General features: G+C 41.3%; 6 protein-coding genes across 13 annotated transcripts; 4 read left to right on the top strand and 2 right to left on the bottom strand.

Annotated features, from left to right (window-relative positions):
- Positions 1 to 13,324: 13,324 nt before the first annotated feature.
- On the bottom strand, positions 13,325 to 16,080 carry LOC9650328 (phosphoglucan phosphatase LSF1, chloroplastic). 3 transcript variants are annotated; one of them, XM_024673537.1, is made up of 11 exons: positions 15,738 to 16,080; positions 15,539 to 15,639; positions 14,772 to 15,288; positions 14,646 to 14,714; positions 14,465 to 14,586; positions 14,191 to 14,406; positions 14,021 to 14,132; positions 13,851 to 13,966; positions 13,636 to 13,789; positions 13,456 to 13,579; positions 13,325 to 13,409 (listed from the first exon to the last, which is right to left on the bottom strand). In XM_024673537.1, the coding sequence occupies exons 1-11, from the start codon at positions 16,056 to 16,058 to the stop codon at positions 13,396 to 13,398; spliced, it is 1,866 nt and encodes a 621-aa protein (XP_024529305.1). In that variant the 5' UTR covers positions 16,059 to 16,080; the 3' UTR covers positions 13,325 to 13,395. The 3 variants fall into 3 exon arrangements, with proteins under 3 accessions (XP_024529305.1, XP_024529307.1, XP_024529306.1); XM_024673539.1 differs by having other exon boundaries at positions 15,544 to 15,639; positions 15,738 to 15,853; XM_024673538.1 differs by having other exon boundaries at positions 15,723 to 15,785.
- Positions 16,081 to 16,129: 49 nt separating this feature from the next.
- Positions 16,130 to 17,914, top strand: LOC9631413. Of its 4 annotated transcripts, none has more exons than XM_024673215.1 (8): positions 16,130 to 16,289; positions 16,462 to 16,502; positions 16,547 to 16,604; positions 16,658 to 16,751; positions 16,803 to 16,887; positions 16,947 to 17,012; positions 17,075 to 17,184; positions 17,765 to 17,914. In XM_024673215.1, the coding sequence occupies exons 1-7, from the start codon at positions 16,175 to 16,177 to the stop codon at positions 17,174 to 17,176; spliced, it is 561 nt and encodes a 186-aa protein (XP_024528983.1). In that variant the 5' UTR covers positions 16,130 to 16,174; the 3' UTR covers positions 17,177 to 17,184; positions 17,765 to 17,914. The 4 variants fall into 4 exon arrangements, with proteins under 4 accessions (XP_024528983.1, XP_024528981.1, XP_024528982.1 ...); XM_024673213.1 differs by lacking the exon at positions 17,765 to 17,914 and adding an exon at positions 17,241 to 17,312; XM_024673214.1 differs by lacking the exon at positions 17,765 to 17,914 and adding an exon at positions 17,238 to 17,312.
- On the bottom strand, positions 17,132 to 18,182 carry LOC9650327. Its single transcript, XM_002968191.2, has 2 exons — positions 17,961 to 18,182; positions 17,132 to 17,820 (listed from the first exon to the last, which is right to left on the bottom strand). The coding sequence occupies exons 1-2, from the start codon at positions 18,127 to 18,129 to the stop codon at positions 17,294 to 17,296; spliced, it is 696 nt and encodes a 231-aa protein (XP_002968237.1). The 5' UTR covers positions 18,130 to 18,182; the 3' UTR covers positions 17,132 to 17,293.
- Positions 18,183 to 18,186: 4 nt separating this feature from the next.
- Positions 18,187 to 21,244, top strand: LOC112345788. Of its 2 annotated transcripts, XM_024673210.1 has the most exons (12): positions 18,187 to 18,403; positions 18,746 to 19,448; positions 19,501 to 19,585; positions 19,642 to 19,729; positions 19,812 to 20,005; positions 20,057 to 20,189; positions 20,244 to 20,383; positions 20,452 to 20,526; positions 20,591 to 20,701; positions 20,756 to 20,794; positions 20,865 to 21,075; positions 21,135 to 21,244. In XM_024673210.1, the coding sequence occupies exons 1-12, from the start codon at positions 18,217 to 18,219 to the stop codon at positions 21,197 to 21,199; spliced, it is 2,031 nt and encodes a 676-aa protein (XP_024528978.1). In that variant the 5' UTR covers positions 18,187 to 18,216; the 3' UTR covers positions 21,200 to 21,244. The 2 variants fall into 2 exon arrangements, with proteins under 2 accessions (XP_024528978.1, XP_024528977.1); XM_024673209.1 differs by having other exon boundaries at positions 20,057 to 20,383.
- Positions 21,144 to 22,414, top strand: LOC9650326 (1-acyl-sn-glycerol-3-phosphate acyltransferase). 2 transcript variants are annotated; one of them, XM_002968489.2, is made up of 6 exons: positions 21,144 to 21,217; positions 21,267 to 21,539; positions 21,598 to 21,747; positions 21,802 to 21,900; positions 21,961 to 22,053; positions 22,123 to 22,414. In XM_002968489.2, the coding sequence occupies exons 2-6, from the start codon at positions 21,276 to 21,278 to the stop codon at positions 22,357 to 22,359; spliced, it is 843 nt and encodes a 280-aa protein (XP_002968535.1). In that variant the 5' UTR covers positions 21,144 to 21,217; positions 21,267 to 21,275; the 3' UTR covers positions 22,360 to 22,414. The 2 variants fall into 2 exon arrangements, with proteins under 2 accessions (XP_002968535.1, XP_024528979.1); XM_024673211.1 differs by lacking the exon at positions 21,144 to 21,217 and having other exon boundaries at positions 21,271 to 21,539; positions 21,802 to 22,053.
- LOC9631412 (ribonuclease III domain-containing protein RNC1, chloroplastic) lies at positions 22,363 to 24,823 on the top strand. Its single transcript, XM_024673208.1, has 5 exons — positions 22,363 to 23,659; positions 23,719 to 23,923; positions 23,981 to 24,181; positions 24,240 to 24,326; positions 24,386 to 24,823. The coding sequence occupies exons 1-5, from the start codon at positions 22,419 to 22,421 to the stop codon at positions 24,764 to 24,766; spliced, it is 2,115 nt and encodes a 704-aa protein (XP_024528976.1). The 5' UTR covers positions 22,363 to 22,418; the 3' UTR covers positions 24,767 to 24,823.
- The last annotated feature ends 1,747 nt before the right edge of the window (positions 24,824 to 26,570 follow it).

Below are 26,570 nucleotides of genomic sequence, written 5' to 3'. Positions count from 1 at the left end.
TGTTTAGCAAACACGGTAAGTTATTATGTAGCAATATTGAGGGACTAATCTTAATACGCGAGGGTTATTGTCAAGCTAATGCAAGACAGAGCAAAAGAGAACAAAAAATCCAAGCCAAGTATGTTTGGCTGAATAGACACTTAGGAATTCCGTCTTTATGCTCATCTGGCTAAGTACAGATGCAAAGTCTAGTTTACTAACACTTGAACAAAAGGGGCTGATAAAGGGAACCAGCAATACCGACCTCCTGCCATCGTAGCAGTAAGGTAAGAGTGTTTGTAAGGACTGGCTGACAGATAACTTTCAATACCCGAAATCACATTCGTGACAAATACTCTACACACACTAGAAATTGTCTTCTAGTCTAGAACTGTTGGTAAAGCATGTTTAAGGATGAGGTGTGTACCATTACATAGTCTAGCCGATGGACATACATTCCTTAATAGAATAAAAATAACATTTTTTTTAAGCAAGAGTTTATGTGGTGGAAAACTAAAAGGAGTAATAGAATTTAAGAATTCAAATGGAAAATCTTCTAGGTGTTTAGTATCAATAAAGTCAACACTTTCTTGAATATGTATGTCATAAACCCAGGTAAGGAAGAGACTATAACATTATTAATGGGAGAAGTATCATCATTAAGTGAGGTAAGTATGACTATGAAATACAATGTAGGGGTCTAAAATATATTGTAGAGATGGGAAAACAAAATCAACAACAAAGAACATTATTATTTGTGTGTAAAGTAATATAATAGAGTTTGATAAAGAGTTGTTCTCAATTAGCCTCATATTCTTTTTTAGTGGAAGTGTTCTAAAACATTTCTATAAATTATTCACTTTTACTGAATTTGAAACAATTTATGCTTGATGACCATGTGGAATAATTGGTAATTTTTGTCTAAAGTCACCACTTGTAATAATAACAATTCCTCCAAAATGTAATTCTTTTTTATTTATATTTTGTAATGCTAAATTAATGGCAGAAAATGCATGTGTATAAACCATACTAATTTCATCCCATATTAACACATGTGCATTTTTAATTTTCTGGCCTACTTCACTATCAGTTGTAATAGCAGAAGTAGAAGTTTCATTTATTGGAACATGAAGTTTGAAAGTTATATGTGATATCTGACCATTATATAGTAAAGTGTTTGCAATACCTATCCAAGTTATACTAACTACATTTTTATTTAAAACTTAAAACATATGTATAAGAGTGTTAAAAAGAAAAGTTTTACCAATACCACCAAGACCATCAATGAAAAAATATCAATTTTGCTCGGTTAGGTTGTTAATCATGTTGAGGATATCATAATATATAATTTGTTGTTCATCATTAAATCTAAGTAAATTTTGTTATACAGAATGATAGAACTGTGTCAAATTAATATGACTATTTGTATTAAAATTTATATAAGATAAAGGTAATTCATAGTCTTGATTGGATTTTCCATATAGATTGAATTTTCTATTTATATTATGTAAAGCACATTCATAAAAAAGTAATAGATTGATTAGCAAAAAATATTTAGAAATAGAGTTTTGAATTTTTCCCATAAGGAATAAAGTTTTTTTTACTACAAAGGACACATAAAAACACAAATAAGTGTCTTAATTGTGGTGGCATTTTGAAAGAGTAAGCATCTTTTAAACATTTTTCCTATTCTGTATCATCTACCAAAAGTCCTATTGTAAATGTAGTAAGTTGAAATGTTTCAAAATAAATATTATGAACTGTTTTTAGATCATTAAAAGAAGTAGCCCCTCTTCTATGAAATAATATAAAGTGTAAATAATAAAGTTTAATATTAGATGGGAGGAAAAACTACATTCTTAACATAATATTTCGCTGATGTATAATTTTTCAATGATGAGTATGTTTATTATATGTATAATGTAAAGAAATTTCAAGATATGTATACTGTCGTGCATTTAGATTACATATATTTAGTTCAAAAAATTTTATTAATATGGTATAATTTTGAGTAGCTCTTTGAAATGCAATTTTCTCATTACCTTCGATGAAATAAATATTTTGGAAATTTTCTAGATGAATAAAAAGATAAATTATAAGTGTTGAACAGCCATGCATTTTAAATTGAAAAAGTTTCCATATAGCTTTTAGAGCAAAAACATAATAAGTATTTAAAAAACTTGAAATTTTATCCAAATTTAAGCTATTATCATGTTATTGAGTTGCTGAATGAATTTTAATAAGGGCATAATCATAGCCTCCATAAACATATTGAAATAAGTCTTTAATACATTTTATAGTTGCACGTATCTCAATATTTATATGAGCTTTATATTTTTAACAAAGGTACTTGTTATATGGTATAACCTAATTATTATCCATACGAAAACTATTTTTAAAAACTGTATATCCATTGTCTGGTTTATAATAATCTAGATAGCCATTAAAAGAGAGTGCAGTTTTATAATTAAATTTTTTGGAAATCCTTTTGATTAAGAACCATTTTCCATGCAAGGAGAAAATTCCATACAATTTATGCATCATATGTGATGTAACTATTTCAAAGAGTTTAGGATTTGGTAATTCAACCATGATATATTAATTAATTGCATCATGATCTCTAATTTTATTTTCATAGGCTAGAATTCTTAGAAAATGACAATGTGGGAGACCTCTTTTTTAGAACTAAATTACATATATATATATATATATATATATATATATATATACACACACTATACATTTTCTAAATATATGTTTTTTTATGTCTTTCAAAAATTCTTTTAGTTAATATGGAAAACTCTAGAAACCAAATCAAGAAAATCTTCTGGACCCTCATTTGGATGTAAGTTTTCTATAATTTCAAGCCATTTAAGGTTGCAAGTGAAAGGAATGAAAATATCTAATTTTGAGTAATGAGCAATAATTGTTATTGCATCTTGATTATTTTGTTGCATTGCTCTAGGTTTACCATCAAAACTTGAAGGTAGTATAACAATTTTACCGGGGGTCATATTTTCATTTAAAGCACGATTTGCAACATAATCCATAAGACTAGTATACATTTCTCCTCATAATTGTTTTTAGTGCAACAAGAGTTAACTTTTCTGCTTATTTCTGTTTTAGGTACAATAATAATATAGGTTATTACTCTCAACTTTGGCATAGGCATGATTTGATGTGGCCCTTTTGGGTGATCAAGGCGTCAAGGTTTCTCGTCGCCTTAGCCACAGCAGTGTCAGATTGGTTGCCATAGCTCTAGAATCTCTAAGGCTGCCACAAAGCAACAGTAAGAAATCGTGAAATCAGTTTGTCCACTCAGGAAATTAGTCAAGACCCTAGGCAAGGAGATGAGGAAGTAGTAGGAGCTCCTCACCAACTGCAGCTCCAAACTCATCTCAGTTGGCCAGTAGTTCATCTCCAAATTGATGTTTAGATGTGGAATGTATTTGCAAAAATGAAAAGAAAGACTAAGTGAAGCTTGTAAAAAAGTATCGAACTTGATCTACTTGTTTCACCTCCATACAAGCTTTAAAACGTTGTAGCATGTGGAGATCCCAATCCCAATGCCCAAGAAGGATGAAGTTCTGGTTAAGATTGAAGTTATAGCAATCAATCCTGTGGATTGAAAGTTCTAGAAGGGAACGCTCAAGGTCATCTATTCTATTAAATTTCCGTACATACCTTGTAAATATCTAAGTTTTTCTCTCTGGAGCTGGAGTTGATTTTTTTTTTCTCCTAGCTCTTTTTTTTTCTTTTTTGTCTTTTCGATCAACACAGGCTCTGATGTGAGTGGAGAAGTTGTCTTTTCGATTGAATGTTGAGAGAGAACCTCCCATGCTCGTCGTGGCTTACTGCATGGTAAAGAATGGCCTCTCGCTGGTGGCTTTACAGTGCAAATCAAAGTTTGCACTGAAGTTGGATTGGTTTTTATATAAGAGAAACATATCTTTGAATTTAAAGCTGCAGTGTTTTTACTCCAGAATTATCATCGACCAAGTCACAGTGTTCCTACATTTCAAAGAAGTCATAAACATGATTAGAATGCCTGTTTTGAACTATCGGTATGAGTGTTTCCTAGAGAAAAAAGAAGAAAAGAAAAACGAATTCCTCAAAGACTATCAAGCTTAAAGTGAAAGAAAAAGGTGTCTGAAACCAGTATGGTATGCATCCCAGGCAATCATAAGCAATTCTTATGCTGCAAGTATTGGAGCTTTAGTGAGAACTTATAATGGCAGCACTTTGCCTTGAATTTACACTCACTTTCTTCTTAATGGTTTTACTCGATCTGGAAGACACTTCTCAAACCATTTCAAGGAAACTGTAAGAGTTACCATGTTGCATAGAGGATCTTTGTGGAAGCTCAAGGCTTCCTCTTCAAAGCCATGTAGGGATGATTAGCTGCTCCATTGTCTTCCTCCTTTGTTCTTGAAAAACCTCTGCAAGTGAGAACCAGATTTCAGTAGGAGAAGAAGAAAAGAAAGTAAAATGGAAGATATTATAAGAAAGCATGGACAAATCAATTAGATCTTGACACAAACCATACTAGGACATGGCTCATTCCAGCGGCATTACACAGTGCCTCAGATTTGGATTGCAAAAGGGCTCTCTCACCATTTCATAAACCCTAGAAAAACATTACAAAACAAAACCAATGCACTCAAACCACAAACACCAGGCCTCCCAAACATCATAAAGAAACAACCCCTTTACAGTTAACCCTCATCGGACGGCTGTGATTGGCTGGATCCGGCGGCCCAGAAAGTTCGGCAACTCATTCTGATAGATATTTGAGTCTAGGGTTTTTCCGCTTTGTCGGTGGCTAGGGTTTCTTATACCGATGCTTTGGGCGGGTAGGCAATGCCGGAGGATTGCTTCTCTGTCAGACATGTCGCTGAAGGAAGCTTTCTTCAACCGGTCCAGCGAACTGGCGGCCTTGCACAAGGCGCTGGCGCTTCACAGGAGAGAGGGAGATACCGCAGTCTTGGCGACTATTCTGGGGCCGAAGTCGTCGGGCAAGACCATGCTGATGCGCGAGTATTGCAGAAGGCAGCGGGAAGGTATGTATCCTGGAACGTCCACGTACGTGAATCTTCGTGACTCTGGCCTTACCGACCCTGGACGCTTGGCTACGAAGCTCATGGGGGGCTTCTTGAAATCCCTATCGGTTTTCCAGATGCGTGTAGGCTTCGGGAGCGATCTGACAGGAAAATGGGCGCTGCAGGTGGGGTTAAAGGATGGAGTAGATTTGGAGACTCCATTCGGGTTTGGAAAGTTTCAACTGTTTGGCAAGCCAGAGCCGAAAGGTATCGATGCAGTGCTAGCGGCTCTCAAAGAATGTTGCCTGTCGTGGACAAGGATTGCACTGAAGGGCGGGCATACAAACGCTTTCCCTACGATCTTCATTGACGAGGCCAATGCCTTGATGTCATGGGCGGAAACGCCTGATGGGATGGCGAATCTGAACATGCTTCTCAGGTGTCTGGTGGCGATCTGTAAGGAGGAACGTTCATCTAATGTCGTCCTGGGGTCGTCAGAGAACTTCTTTGAGCGCTGGCTGGCTAAGTGCGGCGCCCTCGCAGGTCACCGTGTCGCTCGTTGGTACGTGGGACACCTCTCGGAGCCCCTGGCGAAGGCATATTTCATGCTCCGGGTAGGGGAAGCGAAGCAGGCGGAGGTTGAGCCTTTGTGGGATGCTGTCTATAGACTGTATGGCGGTCAAATGCTCGAGTTGAACCTCTTGGCGAGTGCGATTGAATCTTCTGAGCCAGGGGAAGCTGCAGAGGTCTTTGAAGGCGAAGCAGGGCTCTCGATCACTACTGCAGTGGCAAATGTGGTTTCAGGCTGGTCTCCTGGCAAATTTAGGAGCATCGAGGGACGAGGCAATGGGCTCTGGAAGCCGGAGGACTGGAGTGAGGTGATAAAAGTGTGTGCCAATGCGCCAGAGGGCGTGGTGTCCAAGTGCGAGCTGAAGTTACCTTCAGATCATGTTGATTCCATGATTGAGCACAATTGCCTTCATGTGCAGCCTGTTATCAGCTGGACGGAGAGGGGGAACCCTGAAGACGACACCTGGCCGCTTGTCATGCCAATGACAAAGGCAGAGCACCTTGCAATGAAGCGGCTAGTTAGGAAATACAGTCTTTGAATATAGTAGTTTTTAGTTTTTCAAAAGAATTAGCGGTTGTATGTAGTAACAGGGGATAATCTGAGTTTAGAAGTTGAACTTAATTTAGCATAAGTTAATTTAACTTTCTAGTTACATTGGACAATTGCCACACTTCATTTAATAGTATTGTAGCAAAGTTTGATATGGTTTGGAGTTGTTTATCCCAATTTAAGACTATCATATCAAAGCTACTTACATCATTTTCATACATTTATTTTCACTTCTGCACTGATTACTATAATTTGGTAATGGTATCCTTTTGCTTTCTAGCCATATTTTGACTAAGGTACTAAGTATAACCAACTTGACAAGGTTGCATTTCCAGAGCTTAAAATTTAAGCTTGTTTTCATTTGATTCTCTTTACCTTTTTATCTTTTCCTCTTGATACTCAACTTATGTCCCATAGTGTTTTCCCTTTAACTCTAAACTCCACACCACTTTATTCTCTTCTTCTCCATCATTTTATCATTTTTCTTTTCATTTTTCTTTTGTTTTGCTTCCATATTGCACTTGCCTTCTCTGAGTATTGGGTATAGGTCTATAGTATGACTTCTTTAGCATTTAAGTCATCTAGGTTCTCACTTGAACTTAAAAGCCTACCATGATGTTTTGTGTTCTCTTGTTGAGATTGCTACCTAGATTCCATAGATTCTAGCATAAGAGAGAGGAGGAATATTCCACTTTCAGGAATATTCCTCATCCTTGTACAAAAGTTATAGAAGAGTTGGAGTTTAGAAGTTTTTCTTAAACATTTGAGATTGCCCTCACTCTAATATCCCATTGATAGAGATTTATAAGATCTAACACCATCAATTTTATCACAACATAGACAATATAACCCTATCTTTTTGACCAATTTACAAAATTTAGGGGATAAATAAGAATAAAATAAACATTAAAGGTTCTTTCATCAAGAAAATGCCACTTTTTCGATTGGCTTAAAGAGAAAGAACTAAATTGTACATTTCTTGGTAGAGATTAGTCTCAATGAATACTATCTAATGAGATTAAGCAATTAATCTCATTACATATGCAAAGATGAAAAATAATTGTCCAAGTGAGTATATGTTTGGTTGTTCTCAAGTATATATTATTATGTGTATCATTTTATAACATAATATTTGAGCTTTTTCTTGGGCTCATAAAATTGATTTGAGATGTACCATTTTCATGAGTTTACACTTGGGCTTCTAAGTGAGGCATATTAGCAATTTAGGGCTACACTTTGAGTTGGTAAGATTAATTCTAGTTTATTGGCAGTATTATTGATAGTTACTATGAGTTGTTTTATATTACTGTCACTAAAAATAAACCTCCCTTGAGTTTATTATGAGTAGTGAATAAGTAACACGGCACTAGTGGATTCTTCTTATGTATGATTATGAGTGGATTAATTAAAATTGTAAGAATTAATTTATTAATTCAAGTAATTGTTGTTGTGCTCTCTCATAAAGGCAATGCAAAAGTAATGTTAGTTAAATTGAGATATAAAATAAAGTCATTAAAGATAAAATATTAAATATATAAATTATCTTCTCTTCTTTAAAAGATGATCTACAACAAAATGTGATTTCATTTCATATATTCACATCATACAATCAAGAGTACTTACATTGTTAGTCTAACTTGTTGAACTATATCTGTAGCCACAAAATAATCTAAAGTAGCTATATCAATAAAGTTGCCCATTACCTTAGTAATTTTAGACCAACTTTAGTACTACTACTCTATACAAGTTTCAACAACTAAGACTAACACTTATCATTTGTTTTGGTACAATGATTTACTAATGAACCTGATGAGCATTGCCTAATAATATCTCCTATGGAAAACAGCTGTTATAACATATTTTTGCTATGTAAAAATACTTAACTCAGTAATCTGCCACAACATAATACTACAAATAATCCTTAAGCATTCTTGCATTTGGTGTGCCCATCTGTTTGAGGACGATAAACTATACTAAACAGTAACTTCATACTGAACAACTCAAATAATTGTAACACATGTAATTATAAGATGAGATTTTAATATATTATCACCATGGATCTTTAGAACCTTAGAGGATAAATAAGGATAAAATAATTAATAAAGGCTCTTTTATCAAACAATTACCCTTTTTCCATAGAATTAAATCTCATAAGCATTATCTTTTAATCAACTTGAGCCAAACAAAAACAATGCCACTAATCATCTCCTCTTTGAAAAGCCTTTGAGGTCGATCCAAAAATCTCTTATTTCAAGTAAGAAAGAATGGCTGGGACACTAGAGGTTTGTCTCATTAATGCTGCCAACATCAAAAACTGTGAGGTTTTAAGTAAGAGTTTTCTTCCACTTCTTCTTCCAAAGGTAAAGCGATCATATTCTTTTCTCTTATCTAGACCAACATCTTCCAGGGTAGGGCCGAAGTGGAACAAGAAATTCTTGTTTACCCTTGACAGTGAGAGCGACGGTCCCCTTCTTTGTTTCTTAGAGAGACCTTTCTTTCAGCCTCCCATTAAAACTCGTTTTGATTTGCAATGCGTGGCAAAAAGGAATTGTTGATGTGGCAAGACAATATGAACAAAGAAAAAATTCTAAGTCTCGGTGAGGTCGGGTGACAAGCCCTCGCACATTTGGCTCTTACGCACTGCCTGCTCTAGGTCCACCAGGATCTCGCCTTCAATTCCCTCCCCAAGGATCTTGCTTGATGGTGCTAAGCCCTGGCTGCGTTCTTGGATAAAATGTGGAAGTGTGAAGGGATCATCCATGGTTTTCAGCGTTGTGGAAGCTTTGGCTGGCAGGTGGGGAGTGATGAGCAAGCCCTGGCTATGACGAACTAGATCACTGTTTGGCGGTAGGGAAATTGGAAGCGGCGCGGCAGTGGCTGTGGTGGCGGTGGTGGGCAGGGCAACAACGAAAAGAACTCCATCCCTGAGCGACCAGAAGATGATCCGGCTGCATGGTCAGGTGATCCGGGTGGCGGGCGTGCTGCTCCCCAAAGAACACGTTTTCATACTTAAATTTTTTTTGGTTCGTGTCTCGCCACATCATCACATCCTTTTGCCACGCGGGCCTCCACGTTGCAAATCAGAACGAGTTTTAACGGGAGGCGTAAGTCACGACGCTTTTTATTGAACTTTTATTTTTTATATTTGAGTCTAGGGTTTTTGGGGCTTTGTCGGTGGCTAGGGTTTCTTATGGCGATGCTTCGGGCGGGTCGGCAATGCCGGAGGATTGCTTCTCTGTCAGACATGTCGCTGAAGGAAGCTTTCTTCAACCGGTCCAGCGAACTGGCGGCCTTGCGCAAGGCGCTTCACAGGAGAGAGGGAGATGCCGCAGTCTTGGCGACTATGCTGGGGCCGAAGTCGTCGGGCAAGACCATGCTGATGCGCGAGTATTGCAGAAGGCAGCGGGAAGGTATGTACCCTGGAACGTCCACGTACGTGAATCTTCGTGACTCTGGCCTTACCGACCCTGGACGCTTGGCTACGAAGCTCATGGGGGGCTTCTTGAAATCCCTATCGGTTTTCCAGATGCGTGTAGGCTTCGGGAGCGATCTGACAGGAAAATGGGCGCTGCAGGTGGGGTTAAAGGATGGAGTAGATTTGGAGACTCCATTCGGGTTTGGAAAGTTTCAACTGTTTGGCAAGCCAGAGCCGAAAGGTATCGATGCAGTGCTAGCGGCTCTCAAAGAATGTTGCCTGTCGTGGACAAGGATTGCACTGAAGGGCGGGCATACAAACGCTTTCCCTACGATCTTCATTGACGAGGCCAATGCCTTGATGTCATGGGCGGAAACGCCTGATGGGATGGCGAATCTGAACATGCTTCTCAGGTGTCTGGTGGCGATCTGTAAGGAGGAACGTTCATCTAATGTCGTCCTGGGGTCGTCAGAGAACTTCTTTGAGCGCTGGCTGGCTAAGTGCGGCGCCCTCGCAGGTCACCGTGTCGCTCGTTGGTACGTGGGACACCTCTCGGAGCCCCTGGCGAAGGCATATTTCATGCTCCGGGTAGGGGAAGCGAAGCAGGCGGAGGTTGAGCCTTTGTGGGATGCTGTCTATAGACTGTATGGCGGTCAAATGCTGGAGTTGAACCTCTTGGCGAGTGCGATTGAATCTTCTGAGCCAGGGGAAGCTGCAGAGGTCTTTGAAGGCGAAGCAGGGCTCTCGATCACTACTGCAGTGGCAAATGTGGTTTCAGGCTGGTCTCCTGGCAAATTTAGGAGCATCGAGGGACGAGGCAATGGGCTCTGGAAGCCGGAGGACTGGAGTGAGGTGATAAAAGTGTGTGCCAATGCGCCAGAGGGCGTGGTGTCCAAGTGCGAGCTGAAGTTACCTTCAGATCATGTTGATTCCATGATTGAGCACAATTGCCTTCATGTGCAGCCTGTTATCAGCTGGACGGAGAGGGGGAACCCTGAAGACGACACCTGGCCGCTTGTCATGCCAATGACTAAGGCAGAGCACCTTGCAATGAAGCGGCTAGTCAGGAAATACAGTCTTTGAAGATGGTAGTTTTAGTTTTTCAAAAGAATTAGCGGTTGTATAGGGGATAGTTTAAAGTTGAATTGAGTTTAGAAGTTAGTTTTAATTTAGTATGTTAATTTAAGTTAACATAGTTAATTATAAGTTTTACAAAAGAAATTTTAACTTTTTACATTTACAACAAATGGACAATTCCTCTTTTAACAGTATTGTAGCAAAGTTTGATATGGTTTGGAGATGTTTATCCCAATTTAAGATTATTAGATCAAAGCATAACGCTACTATCACACTTGGCCAGCATCACCACACAATTACATCATTTTCAGACATTTATTTTGACTTCTGCACTGATTATCATAATTTGGTGATGGTATCCTTTTGCTGTCTAGCCATATTTTGACTAAGGTACTGAGTATGACCAACTTGACAATAACGTTGTAGAGCTCAAGAGCCAAATTTAAGCTTGTTTTCATTTGATTCTCCTTACCTTTTTATCTTTTCCTCCCTCTAACCCTAAACTCCAACTTTCTTCTCTTCTTCTCCATCATTTTATCCTCTTTCTTTTTATTTTCCTTTCCATTTTTTCTCTGTTTCACTTTCATATATCTCTACTCTTGCACTTGCCTTCTCTAAGCATTGGGTATAGGTCCATAGTATGACTTCTTTAGCATCTAAGTTAAAGGTTCTACCATAATCTTTTGTGGATTTCTAGATGAGCTGAAGGTGCATATCCTTTCATTAAAATTGGCTCTTATAGACAAGTTACTTTCTATGGTGGAGGTGTTCACTTGAGATCACTGCCTAGATTCCACAGATTCTAGCATAAGAGAGATGAGGAATATTCCACTTTCAGAAATATTCCCCATCCTTGTATAAAAGCTATAGAAGACTTGTGGAGTTAAGTTTGTCTTAAACATTTGAGATTGCCCTCACTCTAACATTCCATTGATAGATATTTATAACATTAACACCATCAATTTTATTTGTAACATAAACAATATGCCACTCTCTTTTTGACCAATTTATAAACCTTGGGGTATAAATGGGGATAAAATAAGTATTAAAGGTTTTTTAGTTGGTTTAAAGGGAAAGAGATAAATTACACTTTTTTTGGTAGAGATTAGTTTCAATGAATACTATCTGATGAAATTGGGTAACTAGTCTCATTACATATATGCAAAGATGAAAAATAATGATCCAAGTGGTAAATATTTGGTTGCTCTTAAGTATATATTATTATATGTACCATTGTATACCATAATATATAAGCTTTTTCTTAGGCTAATAAAATAGATTTGAGATGCACCATTTTCATGAGTTTACACTTAGGCTTCTGAGTGAGGCATATTAGCAATTTAGGGTTACATTTTGAGCTAGTAAAGTTTATTGGTAGTATTAAGTTGTTCTATATTACTGTTAGTAAAAGTAAACCTCCCCTGAGTTTATTATGAGTGATGAATATACTGGATTCTTCTTATACATGATTATGAGTGGATCAATCAAAATTGTAAGAATTAATCTATTAATTCAATTAGCTAATGTTATGCTCTCTCATAAAGGCAGTGCAAAAGTATCAGTCAAATTGAGATAAGAAATAGAGTCATTAAAGACAAATGGTTAAATATATAAATTATCTTCGCTTCTTTTAAAGATGATCTGTAATGAGGTGTAATTTCATTATGCATATTTACATCATACAATCAAGAGCACTTACATTGATATATATTTCTTATAGCACTCTTAAGAATGGTGTGTCATAGGACTAGATGGTATTTCAGAATCTATATATATATTATGTTGTCCAATTATATATTGGATAATGGTGAAATTCTAAATTAGTTTACTTAGGCTTGTTATCTAAAGGTTTGAGTTGTAAAGCTCAATTTGTTTTTAGAAAACCTTGTTATTACTTATAGGATTAATATTTGATAAACATTCTTTCACTAATTTGAGTAAAATCTGTTAAACACTTGGGACAACAATAGTACTATAATTCTTATTGTCCACCTATAGAGTATAAAGTGAATGATTTGGTGTTTATTCATTTTTCCATTTTTATGGATTGTGATTTGATATGTATAAGTGGTTCTTTGTTCTATGGAAAGGACTATATATTTGGCATAACTTTCAATAAGCTAATCCTCCAAAAATTTTATATATGCAACAATTAAAGTGATAAATCCATTAATACCTTTTTTGATGTTTCTTTTGGCCCATCAACAAAAAAAATTAATTACCTTATATCCTTCTAAGAAAAGGCAATGATGTGAGGTCCAGATATATGGCTATGAGCATATTGAAATTTTAATAGCCATTGGATTAGTTTTAATTTAGACTATTCTCTCTTATAAATTTTAAGTTAATTGAATATGCACATTGCTATATTCCATGTATTTATAATTTAAATTTGTAATTCTTTATTTATTATTTAATTAAAATAAAATTATAGTTTAGAAACATTAATTTCCTAACCACTAGCATGAGGGTTAGGAACTCTAGGCCTAAGAACTCTAACTTTAGTGAGCTAGGGTCATCCTTGGATCTTGATTTGATTGAAGCACCACTACTAAATATTAAATAATATTTAGTATTGTATTAATAATACTTTAGAAAAAAATTAACAACATGAAAAATCAAATATTTCTTTTTCAATAGTAAATTATTAATATTTTTATCTCAAATTAAATTCTGAATAACGTAAATGAAAATTTTCAAAAAACTTTATTTAAATCTCACTTATATTAGCTCATTTTACAGCCAGTCCGTCCAACTTACGATGGCTACTTGTTTTGTCCTGATCAGTTTTACAGTTAAGTGATTCTGTAGTGCTTAAAGATTACCTTTGCTCTTGGGAGCAAACTTGGACGGGCACACTGAAAATGCAAGCCGCCGCGCGGCAAATGCGAGAGTGAAACGCTCCTCTTCGGTGAGCAATCTCTCAATCACTTTAACCGTTGTGAGGTCCTTGAAAAAGAAACATGTAAGAAAAACTTGAAAGAAGGAATGCCTGGACAAAGCACCTGTGGCATTGGCGAATGGATCACACCCTCGGGTGTCGTTGACGCTCGACCACCAACAAACAAGACGTTGTTTACGTTTCCCCATCTGTCCATCTCAGTTGGGAGGCTGTTGGAGTGCCTCCACTGTCCGCCAACGATGAACTTGTATTGATACCTGCGAAGTTTTGATGATCGATCATGGTTCTATATGAGATTCCGAGATCCATGACACATACTTCCCCTGTGGGACTCGAAGATCAACAATATACTTTGGCCCACTCGCGTGCGTAGCCTTTATAGGCTCGTTCCATCCACCACCTTTAAAATCCCCCACGATCAAAACCTCTTCCCCCTAGGCTTCAAAAGATTACGTTTCACTCAATGGCTGAATGGTGGCTATACGTACCTCTTTGCAACCATGGTTCCACACAAACTGAACAGCGTGAGTAGGAGGTCCATCGTGGTTTCGTTTCTCCACCATGGCAATCAAATCCCAGGTGGCCCATACCAATGCTGGCCTGTAGCAACGAGCAAAGAAAGCATGAGTTTTAACGCCATCAGGCTTGAGAGACTCACCTGTCTGGACCACAGAGATGAAGGTTCGTGACGAAATCGACGGCACTCTGAAGCGGAACGTCTTGTATCCAATGCAAATAGGCAATGACACAAGCGGGAGCTCTATCCATGCCGCTCGTGCATGTAACGTATATGTGATGTCCGGCTCTCAAAAGCCGGTACAGAATTCCTACTGCGAGTGGGAGCTTTCTTCTCAGGTCGACGGTGTCGACGTCTCTGAAACGAAGGAAAACGGATAACTTTGCTCCGACACACTAGAAAGTAAAGTGCGTGCCTGATTGGACAATGTGCCAGGACCATTCCGTTTGCTTGAGCAGCTTCTGTAATAGAGCTCTTGTCAATGCCCCAGTTGAGTTGCTCGCTCTCGGATTGTAAGTTGAGAATTGCAGTGATACCCTGTGCAAGACAAAAGCAAGTTAACCAAGACCTGGAGATTGTCAAAGCTTGAAGCATACCATTTGTTTGAGCTGTTGCATTTCTGCTCCATTTTGTAAACACGATCCTACGACGACGTGCTCTGTCATCTGGAAACAAATAACGTTCGGGACAAAATGTAAGACAATAAAGTAGAAACGCCATACCTTCGTGTAGCGAAGACCAAAACGTTGGCTGTAAGTCAAGTCCTTTGAAGCTCTCAGCTGAGCGCTTGTAAACTCCTGAAGTTGAAAGTTGCCGTGCGACCACTCCACTTGTCCTTCCAGGTCTTCGTCCGTGCTGTACCTAGCTATGACCTCAAACGACGCTTCCAAGTTGTGCCATATATCTAGCTCGGCTCTCTCGGACCGTTCATTCTCGTCGTCATCGTCATCTCCATCGTCGACACCCGTAAAGAAGCTCGCGAGCTGCCTGATCCCTTTGGGAAGCAAGAACCTCCAAGCGTATGTAACGAATCCCACATTTCCACCACCATACTCGTCGGCAATCTCAGGTTGATTGGGAGAAGTGAAGCCGCCGTTATTCCAAGTTGCCGATCCCACTGCCCCGTAGTTGAATGTATTCTCTAGCTTGGATTCCAGTATGAGCGCCTGGATGTGTGATGGAAACACCGATCTCTCTAGGATCAGTGTCACTTCTCCACTCCGGGTTTTCATATTGTTCCTGGAAGTTACACATTTAGAGCATAGCAGAACATTGTCAAGAGATCAATCAACTATCATATCCAGAAGAACATCCAGATAGAAGTCCATTGTCAAGAGATCAATCAACTATCACATCTAGAAGAACATCCAGATGGAGTATAGCTGTCAAGAGATCAATCAACTATCACGTAGTTAGAAGAAGAAGAAATAGAAATCCAGAAGCTCATGAAGAAACTAAAGGAGAAGAAGGTGGTGGAAGAAAGACGTACAATACCCGGCCAAAATCATCCACATTCCACACAGCATCGCCAAACAAGACCCTCTTGAGCACGTCGCCTACCATGATCAGCCGGGAATTCTCCGCATTGCCCTGGAATCACGAGAAAAAACCATGTAAATTTTCCTTTCTCTTCTTCAAGCCAAGAAGAAAAAAGAGGAAGAGGAAAGAACTACCTATGGAGAGCTAACCTGCTTGGCGAGAGCATCCACGAACACCTTGCCACTGAGCGTCTGCGCGAATCGAATGCCCAGCGGCTTGTGGATTGTCACCAGATACTCGTTGAGATTCATCTTGAATGCGTTGCGCGCACCGACGAGCGGCGAATCCTCCCGATGCTGCGCCCTGGCGGATAATCCCCGCCGCCGCTCCGCCACAATCGAGCGATGATCGCCCCTGGCGCCGGCGAGACGGACCTTGCGCGGCAAGAAATCGCCCCAGCCGGCAGCACCAATCATGGATCGATGATCCAGTGCTGCGCACGCCATCGCCGTAGCTCCAGCTTCCATCATGGAATATTTTGTGTGCGTGGAGACAGAGAGAGAGAGAGAGAGAGAGAGAGAGAGAGAGAAAGCCTGGGGCATATATTAAGCTAGGCTAGGGCGAGGAAGAAGTAGAGCTCTTGACGATGGCGTCCGGGAGGCCGCATTACGGCGCTGGAGCGCTCCAGCGGTCGGGAATGCTATCCAAGGAGCAGCTGTTTCGCCTCTTCCTCGAATTCGCGCATCTCGTCGACAAGCCCGGTTTGTGTGATTTCTTTCTGGGAAAGAATGTAGCTGCTAGATCGCTCTTGATTTCTCGAATTCGTTGCAACCCCGAGTGATTCACCATCTCTAGCTTCAAATCTCTCGAATTTCTTTCCTATCACGTCTTTGGATCTCTAGGAATCTCTTACAATGCTTTGCACTATTGCAGAAGTAAAAAAGCGTATCTCGGACGCAGTACAAGCAAGACAGGCAAGTTCTTCCTCCTTTTTTCCTGGACTTAACACAGACTTTAGGAAGCAGTGGGGGTGACGACTGAGATCCAGGAAGAAATCTTTCTGCGAATGGGTGTTGGTAAGCAAAACATCTCTCACAAGAGCAGCAGTGCTTTAATTTCTTCCTTGCAGAGCCAAAGTTTGGGATTGCATCGCTGGGGAAAGTGAACACAGTTTACAAGGACGACCGAGAACTCATGCTCAAGTTCTACGAGTTTGTTGCCCGGTATGAAATGCCAGTCGCAAGCTTCTGATCCACCAGCCGCTCGCATCGCAGAGAAGAGATGGCGTGTGACGAGGCGGAGCTCGGAAGAGATGCATTTCAGCAAAAGATGCAGCAGTTCACGAAATCTCAAGAACAGGTTAAGCTTGATCTTGTTAAAAGGATTGCAACTCAAACACTCTCTTTGTATCGCGCTAGCAACTCAAGTTATTACAGCAGCTTCGAAATCTTTCTCTAGACAGGCAGCAAGCCTTCTTCCAAGACGTAAGTCCATTCCTTTTTATAAATACCGGTCTAATCTTTTCTTCTTTATTTTGTTGTTGTAGCTACAAGCTCGAATGCAGTATCTTCACAAGCAAGGAGCTCCCAGCATGAGCACGAGAGACATCCAAGATTTTCACCAGCAGTTCCTCATGCGCAGTAACTAAACACTGAGGTAAGATCTTTGGTCGCTTCGTTCGATCTGATCAGCATTCCTGTCAATCCTAGCAGCGTGATTTCTTCTGTGTAGAGCTTCACTCTCGATTTTATTCACAAAAACGTTGTCAGTTTGACGTTGCTTTTCTTTTCCTCTTCTTGGTCTTGTGTTCCTTGCTCTTGCTCTTTTTCCGCTTGCGATCCTTGCTATCCTTCTTTGAAGAGCCACCATCGTCTTCGGACTCAGTCGCCTTCGCCTTGGCCTTTGTCCATGAGTCCGCCACCTTGTCCGGCAACCGAGGCCCGATGAGCCGATCTTCCCAATCTTCCTTTGTTCTCGACACCTCGGACGCATTCGTCGACGTCGTGGCCATCGTCTCTGCTGGATATGGGCCAGTGTCATCCATTCGTGATCCAACCGAGCCCCTCCCTCGTTTGATCCTCGTGTTTAGAAACTCCTCCACTTCGTCGTCCCGGAGATCGTTGGAGCACGCTGCCTGTGGATCGATCGAGTTCTCCACCGCTCCTTCCTCTTCTTCGTTCATCTGTCTAGCTCTCGAAGACGATCGGGGAGACTGATGCCGCCGCCTCCTGTCCAGATTGAGCTCCGCAGTTCTTCGTCTCCACATCTCGTTGATCTCTACAATTCGATTTGCTGCGAAGGAGAATGATAGAATAAGCGTTACGGTTTGTAGAAGAAAAAAGAACGAAAAAATCAAAGGTCAAAGGAAAAAATTTGGACAATCCAAGCAAGGCTAGAGGGATCAGTATCAACACAGAGGAGAAATCACTTACATTGCTCAACGCTACGCATTGTCGCCTGGAGGAACTGTGGATTAGGCCTCACGCGGACGGTGGGCTTGGCAAGGTAGACATGGACGCCTTCCTTGTCCGCCCGCCGCCGCAGCAGCGCCGCCTCCTCCATGATCATCTTCGCGAGCCGCCTCTCCGTCTCCTCGTCCATCCCTCTCTCTCTCTCCGCTCCGCGTCCTCAAAACCCTAGCTCCAAAGAGCCCTAAAAACCACACACAGTACCATATACTCGTGAGTCATGCCTTTGGTTTGGGTGCCCGTTGGCGGCAAATCGGCGATTGCAGCTCGAAATCGCCCTCCAGCTGCCATCGCTGCCGCCGCCGCTGTGCCTGGATCGCCGCGGGATAGGAAATGGAAGTTTTTGGAGGATTTGAGCGCGCCAGTGCCGAGTTTCTTGGAGAATCTCAAGCTCGTCTGTGCCGCTGGTAGGATTTCAATGCATTCATCGTGGTATACGATCAAGCACAACAAAAATTTCCTCCGCGCTATTCGGTTTTCCCGAAGTTCTTCATCGTTCTCTTGCGATAAGCAAACCAGTTCTCGTTTTTTGTGCCTGCATCTTCCCAGGAAAAAAATCTTCATAAGAAAATCTTCTCTTTTTTTTCTCGTTCTCTCAGACTTTTTTTCTTGCTAGTTCTTCATCGTTTCTCTTGATCGACTAAAAAGGTGATAAATGTTTTTCGCTTTTTGTGCCTGTTTCTTTGCCTGGAATAAATCTTTTTTTTTTCTTGCTACTTCTCATACTTTTTTCTCGTTTGATGTCCCAGGAACAGGAAAGAAGTTTCACGTAATCCGCCGCGAGCTGACCAAGGCACTGGAGAACTCCCCAGCGCCGGGGCCATGCACATTCATCGCGCGCTGCATCGACGCGCTACTCCGCCTCGAGGATCCATCCGACCAGACCCTCGGTCACCTCATCACTCGCTCGCTCGACGAGCTGGACGAATCCTTCAAGTCGGACTCGCAAGACATCTCCTGCTCCAAAAGAGTAGCCGCCAAGCTCGTCAAGTCGGCCATGTCCGGCGATCTCACGCTTGACGAGCGATTGCTCGTGAGGCTGGTGACCACTTTCGGAGTAGAGTTATCTGATCTTGCCGAGGCCGATCAAGACGAAGAACACGACTGCTCTTGCATGGACGAGAAAAAAGAAAGTTCCATCAGCGAAGCGAGAAAGCTGGGCGAGAACCTTGTGCTTAAGCTGGTGAAGGGGCGATCTTACAACAGCGCGGTGGCTCTCCTCAAGAGCTTTGGGCTGGAGGAGTGCACGGGGCGAGAGTTTCTCGTCACCATGGTACGTGATAACCAGGTGGACTTGGCGGGGCAATGGGCCTGGCACTTGGGGCCCGAGAGCTGCCGCTTCCTCGTCCAGCATTGCACAGACAGGAAGCTCTTCAAGATGGCGTACAGGCTCGTCGACCGCTATGGCATGCATGACGAGTTTCCAGAGGCGTATCACCTTTACAAACGCAGGTATTGGAAAGTTTTTGTTCGTTTTTCTCGTTTTGAGAGTCGGACTTTGCAGCTCGCTCAGGAAACTTGTCTCCAAAGGCCTGTGGGTTTTTGCGGAGAGCATTGCTAGCTCGGACCGTGTTCTACAGGAATACCTGGTAAGTAATGTGTTTTTTGTTTTCTCATTTTGCTGAAACATATGCGTGCTGCACAGATTTCTTTGGCACTGGGAAGGAAACAACACAATCGAGCTGCGCAGTTTTGCGAGCTGTTCCACCTTGACGATCTCGACTTATCTTCAAGTTAAGCATGCCTGTTTTGTTATTGTTTTCTCGATCTTGTTTTCAATCTTGTTCTGGTATTTACTACGAAACTTACGTGCAGTCACAATTGAAATACTAGAAGAAGATCAGGTTGGCGACTACATTCAGCTCGAGAGCATCGTCGACTTGGACAGAGTCGTATGGGTTGATGATGCCGAAGGCACGAAGCTCGTCACCAAGCATCTCATCGAAGCTGAGGCGATTGGAATCGACTGCGAGTGGAAACCAGTGAGCACCAAAGGCGAGCAAGCTAAGGTTTGATCTTAGTTTATCTTTCTCAAGCTTCTTTCACTGTTTTCTTTTCAGGTATCCATCTTACAAATGGCCAGCAAGGAAGACGCCTTCGTGCTCGATTTACTCGGACTGTCCGTCACAGCACCCCAAGCTTTAAATCTTTGCATCAGCACCCTTTTCCAATCAGAGGAAATCATAAAGCTCGGTACGTCTCCATCGCTTTTTCTAAGTGTTTCTCTTTCTCTCGCTTCACTCACAGGCTATGCCGTACACAATGACTTGGAGATGCTAGCAGAGTCGTTTCCGGAAGTGGACGGTTTCAGGTCTTGTAAAACGATAATTGACCTGCAAGTTTTTCCTGACAAGCTTTCGGCGGGAGGACTCTCTGGACTAACGAAGGTAATAAATTGCAAGAATCGATTTTTTTCCCTTTCCATTCACTCAACATCAGCTTTATGCGTATGAAGTTGACGATGGGAGGCCATCTTGACAAAGACGTGCGTATGACTGATTGGAACCAGCGTCCACTCTGCAAAGAACAGGCAAGTATTTTTCCATTTTTCTTATAAACTTCGATCGAAAAGCTAAGCCTGATCGTGGTTCCAGTTGCATTACGCAGCATTGGATGCAGCGATTCTACCCTTGATCCACGAGAGCTTGTGTTCGTCGCACTGCCTAAAGGATCAAGGACGCAGCCGAGCCAAATCATGGAAATATGTAAGTTAATCTCTGCTTGTTGCTCATGCTCCATTGGTCCCCTTTCGCTACCAGAGATTCAAAGCTATGGTCGATTCCTCGAGAGCAGCAGTGGTCAGTAGTACTGTTTTGTTCTTTTCTGTTTGTTTTCTCCAACTTTTTTCTCGTGATTCTGTCTCTACAGGATCAAGTGAAGAACGAGCTCCAAGAGCTAGCTCTTGCAGCTGGATTGCCGCGGCCGATTTACAACACTGTTTTCTCAGGGCCGGATCACTCCAGGAAGTTCTCCTCCACCGTCACTGTTGCTGGCCGGATCATCCAAGGAAGCCCCGCGAGCAAAAAAAAAGAGTCGGAAGTCTTGGCAGCGAAAGTGGCGATCGCGTTAATTCACGAAGGTATGATCTTCTTCTCTTCTTCTTCTTTCGCGATTGTCTATAACTTGGTTTGACCACAGGAATTCTTACCACTGATGAAAGTGTAGTAACTAGTCAAATAGAAAATTCCAACGGCTGCGATTGAGACTGGGAAAGTTAAAAGGTAGAGATACCACTACTATTTGCTTTACTCTTTTTTTTCCCTCCTATAGCAGTGCGCGATGGTTTCTTCTTCTTCTCCCTCCCAATCTCCCACTCGCGATCGCGAGGCTTGCTCTCGGAATGACGATTTCGATCCAAATCGCTACGTCGAGAGCTCCGGCCTGAGAATTGCGCTCGCGTCGGGGCTCAAGATCGTGGCGTGCTTCGTCGTCATGGCGATCACCACGGCAATCTGGACTGGCGTGATGCTCTTGCTCCTCCCCTGGCCCTACGAGAGGATCAAGCAGGGAAATCTCTATGGCCACATCACTGGGAGGATCCTGGTAGGCAGGGAGCACGAATATTTCATCGTGATTTTGTGTGGATTTCATCTTCTCCCAGCTCTGGATTCTTGGAAACCCTATAAAGATCACTGGCGCCGAGCACGCCAATGCCAAGGCGATCTACATTTGCAATCACGCGTCGCCGCTGGACATCTTCCTCGTCATGTGGCTCACGCCGCTGGGGACCGTCGGGATCGCCAAGAAAGAGGTGCGAATCGCGATTTCCTGATCGATCAATCGATTATCGCTCTCTTTGTGGTAGATTATCTGGTACCCGCTCTTCGGCCAGCTCTACGTGCTCGCCAATCACCTGCGAATCGACCGCTCCAATCCCAATGCCGCGATTCGCTCCATCAACGAGGTGAGGATCAATCGATTTGGCGATGATTCAATCACGATTCCTCGCAATCTCTTCTCCCAGGTGGCCAAATCCGTGACGAAGAAAGACCTATCGCTCATAATCTTCCCCGAGGGGACGCGATCGGCCAGTGGCCGACTCCTTCCATTCAAGAAAGTAAGCTTTACACACACAGTACCGTACGGTGTGGCTTACCCTCGTTCTCTTTTATCTTCTCTTCCACAGGGAGTTGTTCACATTGCCTTGCAAACAAAGCGTCCCATTGTTCCAATCGTAATCACGGGCACCCACCGCGCCTGGCACAAGGATAGCCTCAAGATCCGCCCAGCTCCACTGACAGTGAAGTTCCTTCCTCCAATCGAGACGCAGGAATGGCTTCCTGAGAAGGCCGATTCATACCTGGAGATGCTGCGCTGCCTCTACGTCGATAACTTGCCCGAGTGCCAAAGGCCACTGAACTGAGCGTTTCTACTCGACCGTACAAGGTATAGTAAGGGAAAGAGGATGCTCTGCTCTTAGGGATGGTTCTAGGGGTGGCAGCGGCTCCGGCCTTCTCTCTGCTGTGGCCGCCGCGGCACAGCGAGAATGCGGTGCTGGGAAACAGGTTTTGTGGCTCAGGCAAGCTTGGGCAGCACAGAAATCGTCTGGGTTCCAAGGTAGGCTGTAGTTCTGAATCGTATAGTCGACGACTAGAGGGAGTTCATAGATTCGAGGCTCGAGGAGAAGCCTATGGTAGTGGCAGCGAAGAATTTGAGTCTGGAGCTTGGGGTGAACTAGGTGGTGAAAGCAGGGCCTTTGACGACGAAGAAGCAAGGGAATATGGTGATGGAAAAGAAGAGCTAGAGTCGGAGGAAGAAGGTAGTGAGGAAACCGAAAGGGGATATGGTGAAGACAACGACGACGAGGAAGAGGGATTAGAATCGGATTATAGTGATGAGGAGGACCGAGCAGACGAAGAAGACTTAGAATCGGATTATAGTGATGAGGATGGACAACAGAACGAGCACGAAGAAGAAGGTGGCAGTGAGGAAGAAGAGAATGAGGAGGAAACGACTAGTTTGGCTGCAACCAGGGTAGACCGACCGTTTCCGCTGCCTCTGGTGACTGGCGGACGAGGCCCATATCCGGGACCGAGTAGAGTGGATCCTAGGAGACGAAGAGGTGGTCTCGGGCAGCCTGTTCACAGACTGTTCATTCTCAAGCCTCCAATGAGCGAGAGGCAGCTTGCACGGAGAATTCTAGCCAGTCCCCAGCTGAGGCTAAATTCACTCCCTGTTCTGAGCTCGTTGCTGCCGGTGGCTCCTTTCACGGAATTCGACAAGGAGTGGATCCACGAGAATATGGTGGAGGTGAAGGACATCCTTGGATATGGAAAGGTTGGCGAAGATTACGACCGGGACGTGGAAGATGACGAGAAGTTCTGGCAGCACAGCAGTCCGGATCCAAAGGCACATCTGCACACATTTTTGTACCTTGCGTTCCAACACGAGGAGAGCTACAGGGCCAAGAGGATGCGGCACACACGAGTCGGACACTACAGGCTTGCGTTCCTTGGAGAGTTCGTGTTGGATCTGGCAATGGCGGAGCTGCTACTGCAGATGTATCCTCGAGATACGCCAGCAAGCTTGAGAGAACGAGCATTTGCAGTGACGAACAAACGGGGCCTCGAGCGTATTCTGTCCGATGCGGGGCTTCACCAGCTTGCTTTCCCAGAAGACGAGAATTTTCGTCCAAGGTTTCCGCAACGGTGCCTGCTGTCCAAGTAAGCGTGTCATTCTTTACGAACTTTGCAGATGTGTGTTTGTTCTCTCTTCCCTGCAGGTCTGTGTTCCTTGCTCTCATTGCAGCCGTTTATTTGTCACTCGGTATGTCCGAGGTGTACAAGCTGCTGTTCGAGACGTTCGCATTTGATTTGGACGCAAAGTCGGCACAGCCTAAAGTGAGATCAAAACACGAGGATGTGGATCATGTGTCAGCGGACTTCGAGGGCCGACGACTCACCTGGAAAGATATTGCATTTTACAAGGTAGAGTAACACATCCTTTGAACTGACTCCTGATTTGACTTCATCTATCTTCCCCAGCCACCTGAGGATGCGTTATTTGCCGCTCCGAGGCTCTTCAGAGCTTGTGTACCACCTGGCATGTACCGTTTCCGGAGAAACCTGTGGGACGTGGAGTCTCGTCCCAAAGTCATGGACATACTGGGCTACCCTTTGGATGTAAGAGACGAGAACCTGGATATGACAGAAGCCAGAGAAATCGAGCTGGGCTTGGGACTCCAGGTAACTTGCTCAAGTTTCCACGAAAGCGCCTTGTCATCCTCTCCTTTGTTTTTAACAGCTGTGCTTCATGCATCCCTCGGCTTACAAGAACGACCACCCCCGGTTTTGTTACGAGAGACTGGAGTTCATAGGATCAAAGATCCAGGTAATAGCAAATTTTCGTTCGTTTCTTATGGTTTGGAAGGATCATACTCGAGAAAACAGGACGTTGTCATGGCGGAGAGGCTACTGATGAAACACCTGGACGCCCCGGCGATCTTCCTCAACAGGATCCACCGGGGAATTACAATCAACCGGATCTGCGGGAGGCGACTGCGCATGAAGAGGCTCCACAAGTTCATCACCTACGGCGAGGAGCGGCAGCTTGAGTTTGCGAGATGCCACCGTCTGAGGAACTTCACGCACTCAGCCACCCAACAGGCGCTACACGGCCTGGGCTACATTGTTTACGGTAAGGCGGAGGTGAGGCGGCTCATGTTTGACGTGTTTGAGTTCGAGAAGCCGCTGCCGACGCAAGCGGACTTCAATGACATGCTGGCGTCACAGGGTCGCCGGTTTGTCAACACCTTGCAACCCACTTATTAAGTAAAAATCACATAACCAATGTCAGATTTTATTTAATGTGTAAAACATTTTGATATTTGTGCTTGTGTTTAAGAGTTGAAATATACTATTTATATTTAAAATGATTTAACAATTTATAATTTTTATAATATAACTTTTATTAAATATATTTAATTTTTCTTACTGTTTTCATAGGATATAAATAAATTTTTTTGACAATTTTAAAAGCTAATGATTGAAATAATTTTTTTCATAAATATTTTATTTACATGTTATACTCATTAATTAACAACTTTGTTTTCATAAAACTGCTCCCTATAGAACACATAATTCTAAAATATATAAGGTATTAGTAAATAGTATTTTATTATGGGTAAAACTTTTAACTAGTAGCTATTCAACAATAGTTTTAAAAAATAAAAAAAACTCTTTAAATGTATTTTAAAATTAATTTAACTCTAAATTTATTTTAACTCTTTTTTAAATTAAAATTTATATAAGAAAATGTGACCACTCAATTCAACCAAAAATAAAAGTTACATAGATAACCCTAAACAAAATAATATGTAAATATACATATAATAGTGCTCAAATAATCATATTCTAGAACTCAAAATTACTTTATCAAGAAACACTGTTCAAAAGTTTATATTACCTTATTAAGAAACACTACGTAAAAAGTCAAAAGTTTAGAGATTTACAATAGTTTAAATAAATATTAAAATTTATTTTAATTTAAAATTATGAGTGTTTAGGATATAGTAATAGGTATATTAAGAATGAATGGACCAAATTCAATCCCAAATAGATGGTTTATATGTTATAATATTAGAATTAACATATTATATAAGCAAAGTATAATATATATATATATATATATATATATATATATATATAAAATATCCAAACTTTACACCATCCTCCCTTTTAAAATTTGAAAAGGTGATAACAATAAGTCAAGTGGACAATTATAAAGTACTATAAGAATCTAAAGCTCTCACAAAACCACCAACATAATTGTTAATAAATATAACTAAAACAAAACCCAAAGGCATAGCACAAACATTACTTGATTATGAAACCTTTATGAATTAATTACAACTTTATGTGCAACTACTAAATTGTTGAATTAACCCCAAAGCCATAACTTTGAATAAAAACAAGGGACTTTGAGAGTTAATATAGTTTATAAAGCACTATTGCAATAACTAATATATCCTATTTTTAAGTCTACCTATTAATGATTTTCTAAGATTATTGTTAACTCAAACTCATTACCATAAGCAAAACTTGCCTTTGCATCTTCCCTTCAATCAACATCTAAAACCCATATTAACTCAAACTCACAACTTTGTTCAGCATTACATATAAAAGGTTTGACTCACTTCATTCATCCTTTATATCATCTTTATCCATTTCTCAAAGGAAAAAAATTGTAACTTTGTCTGGATTTACATTTATCCTCACTCTACCATTTATATTTGGCTTCACTCTATTATCACATTTATTCAGCCTTATTACATCAAGGTTAAATGTTTTATTCGGACTTACTATATTTGTCCTTACTTCACAATTTATGTCATTCATCTTTGTTCCATCACTGTATCTGTTCGTCCTCACTCTATTATCGAGGCCAAACTTTGTCTCTGAAGAAAAAATAATTTGAAGTGTTAGAGCAAAGAAGAGAAAATGAGAAAAATTGGGGAAGAAACACTGTAAAAGAAGAAAAAGTGGATGAAAAAGCATCAAAAGAAGAATTTTCAATAGTTGTCAAAATATAAATAAGGAGAAAAGGCATAAATATGATCAAAACCTAGATATTAGG

This window comes from Selaginella moellendorffii, unplaced genomic scaffold, assembly GCF_000143415.4.
Source record: "Selaginella moellendorffii unplaced genomic scaffold, v1.0 SELMOscaffold_10, whole genome shotgun sequence".
NCBI lineage: Eukaryota > Viridiplantae > Streptophyta > Lycopodiopsida > Selaginellales > Selaginellaceae > Selaginella > Selaginella moellendorffii.
This window is presented reverse-complemented; position numbering and strand designations above follow the sequence as displayed.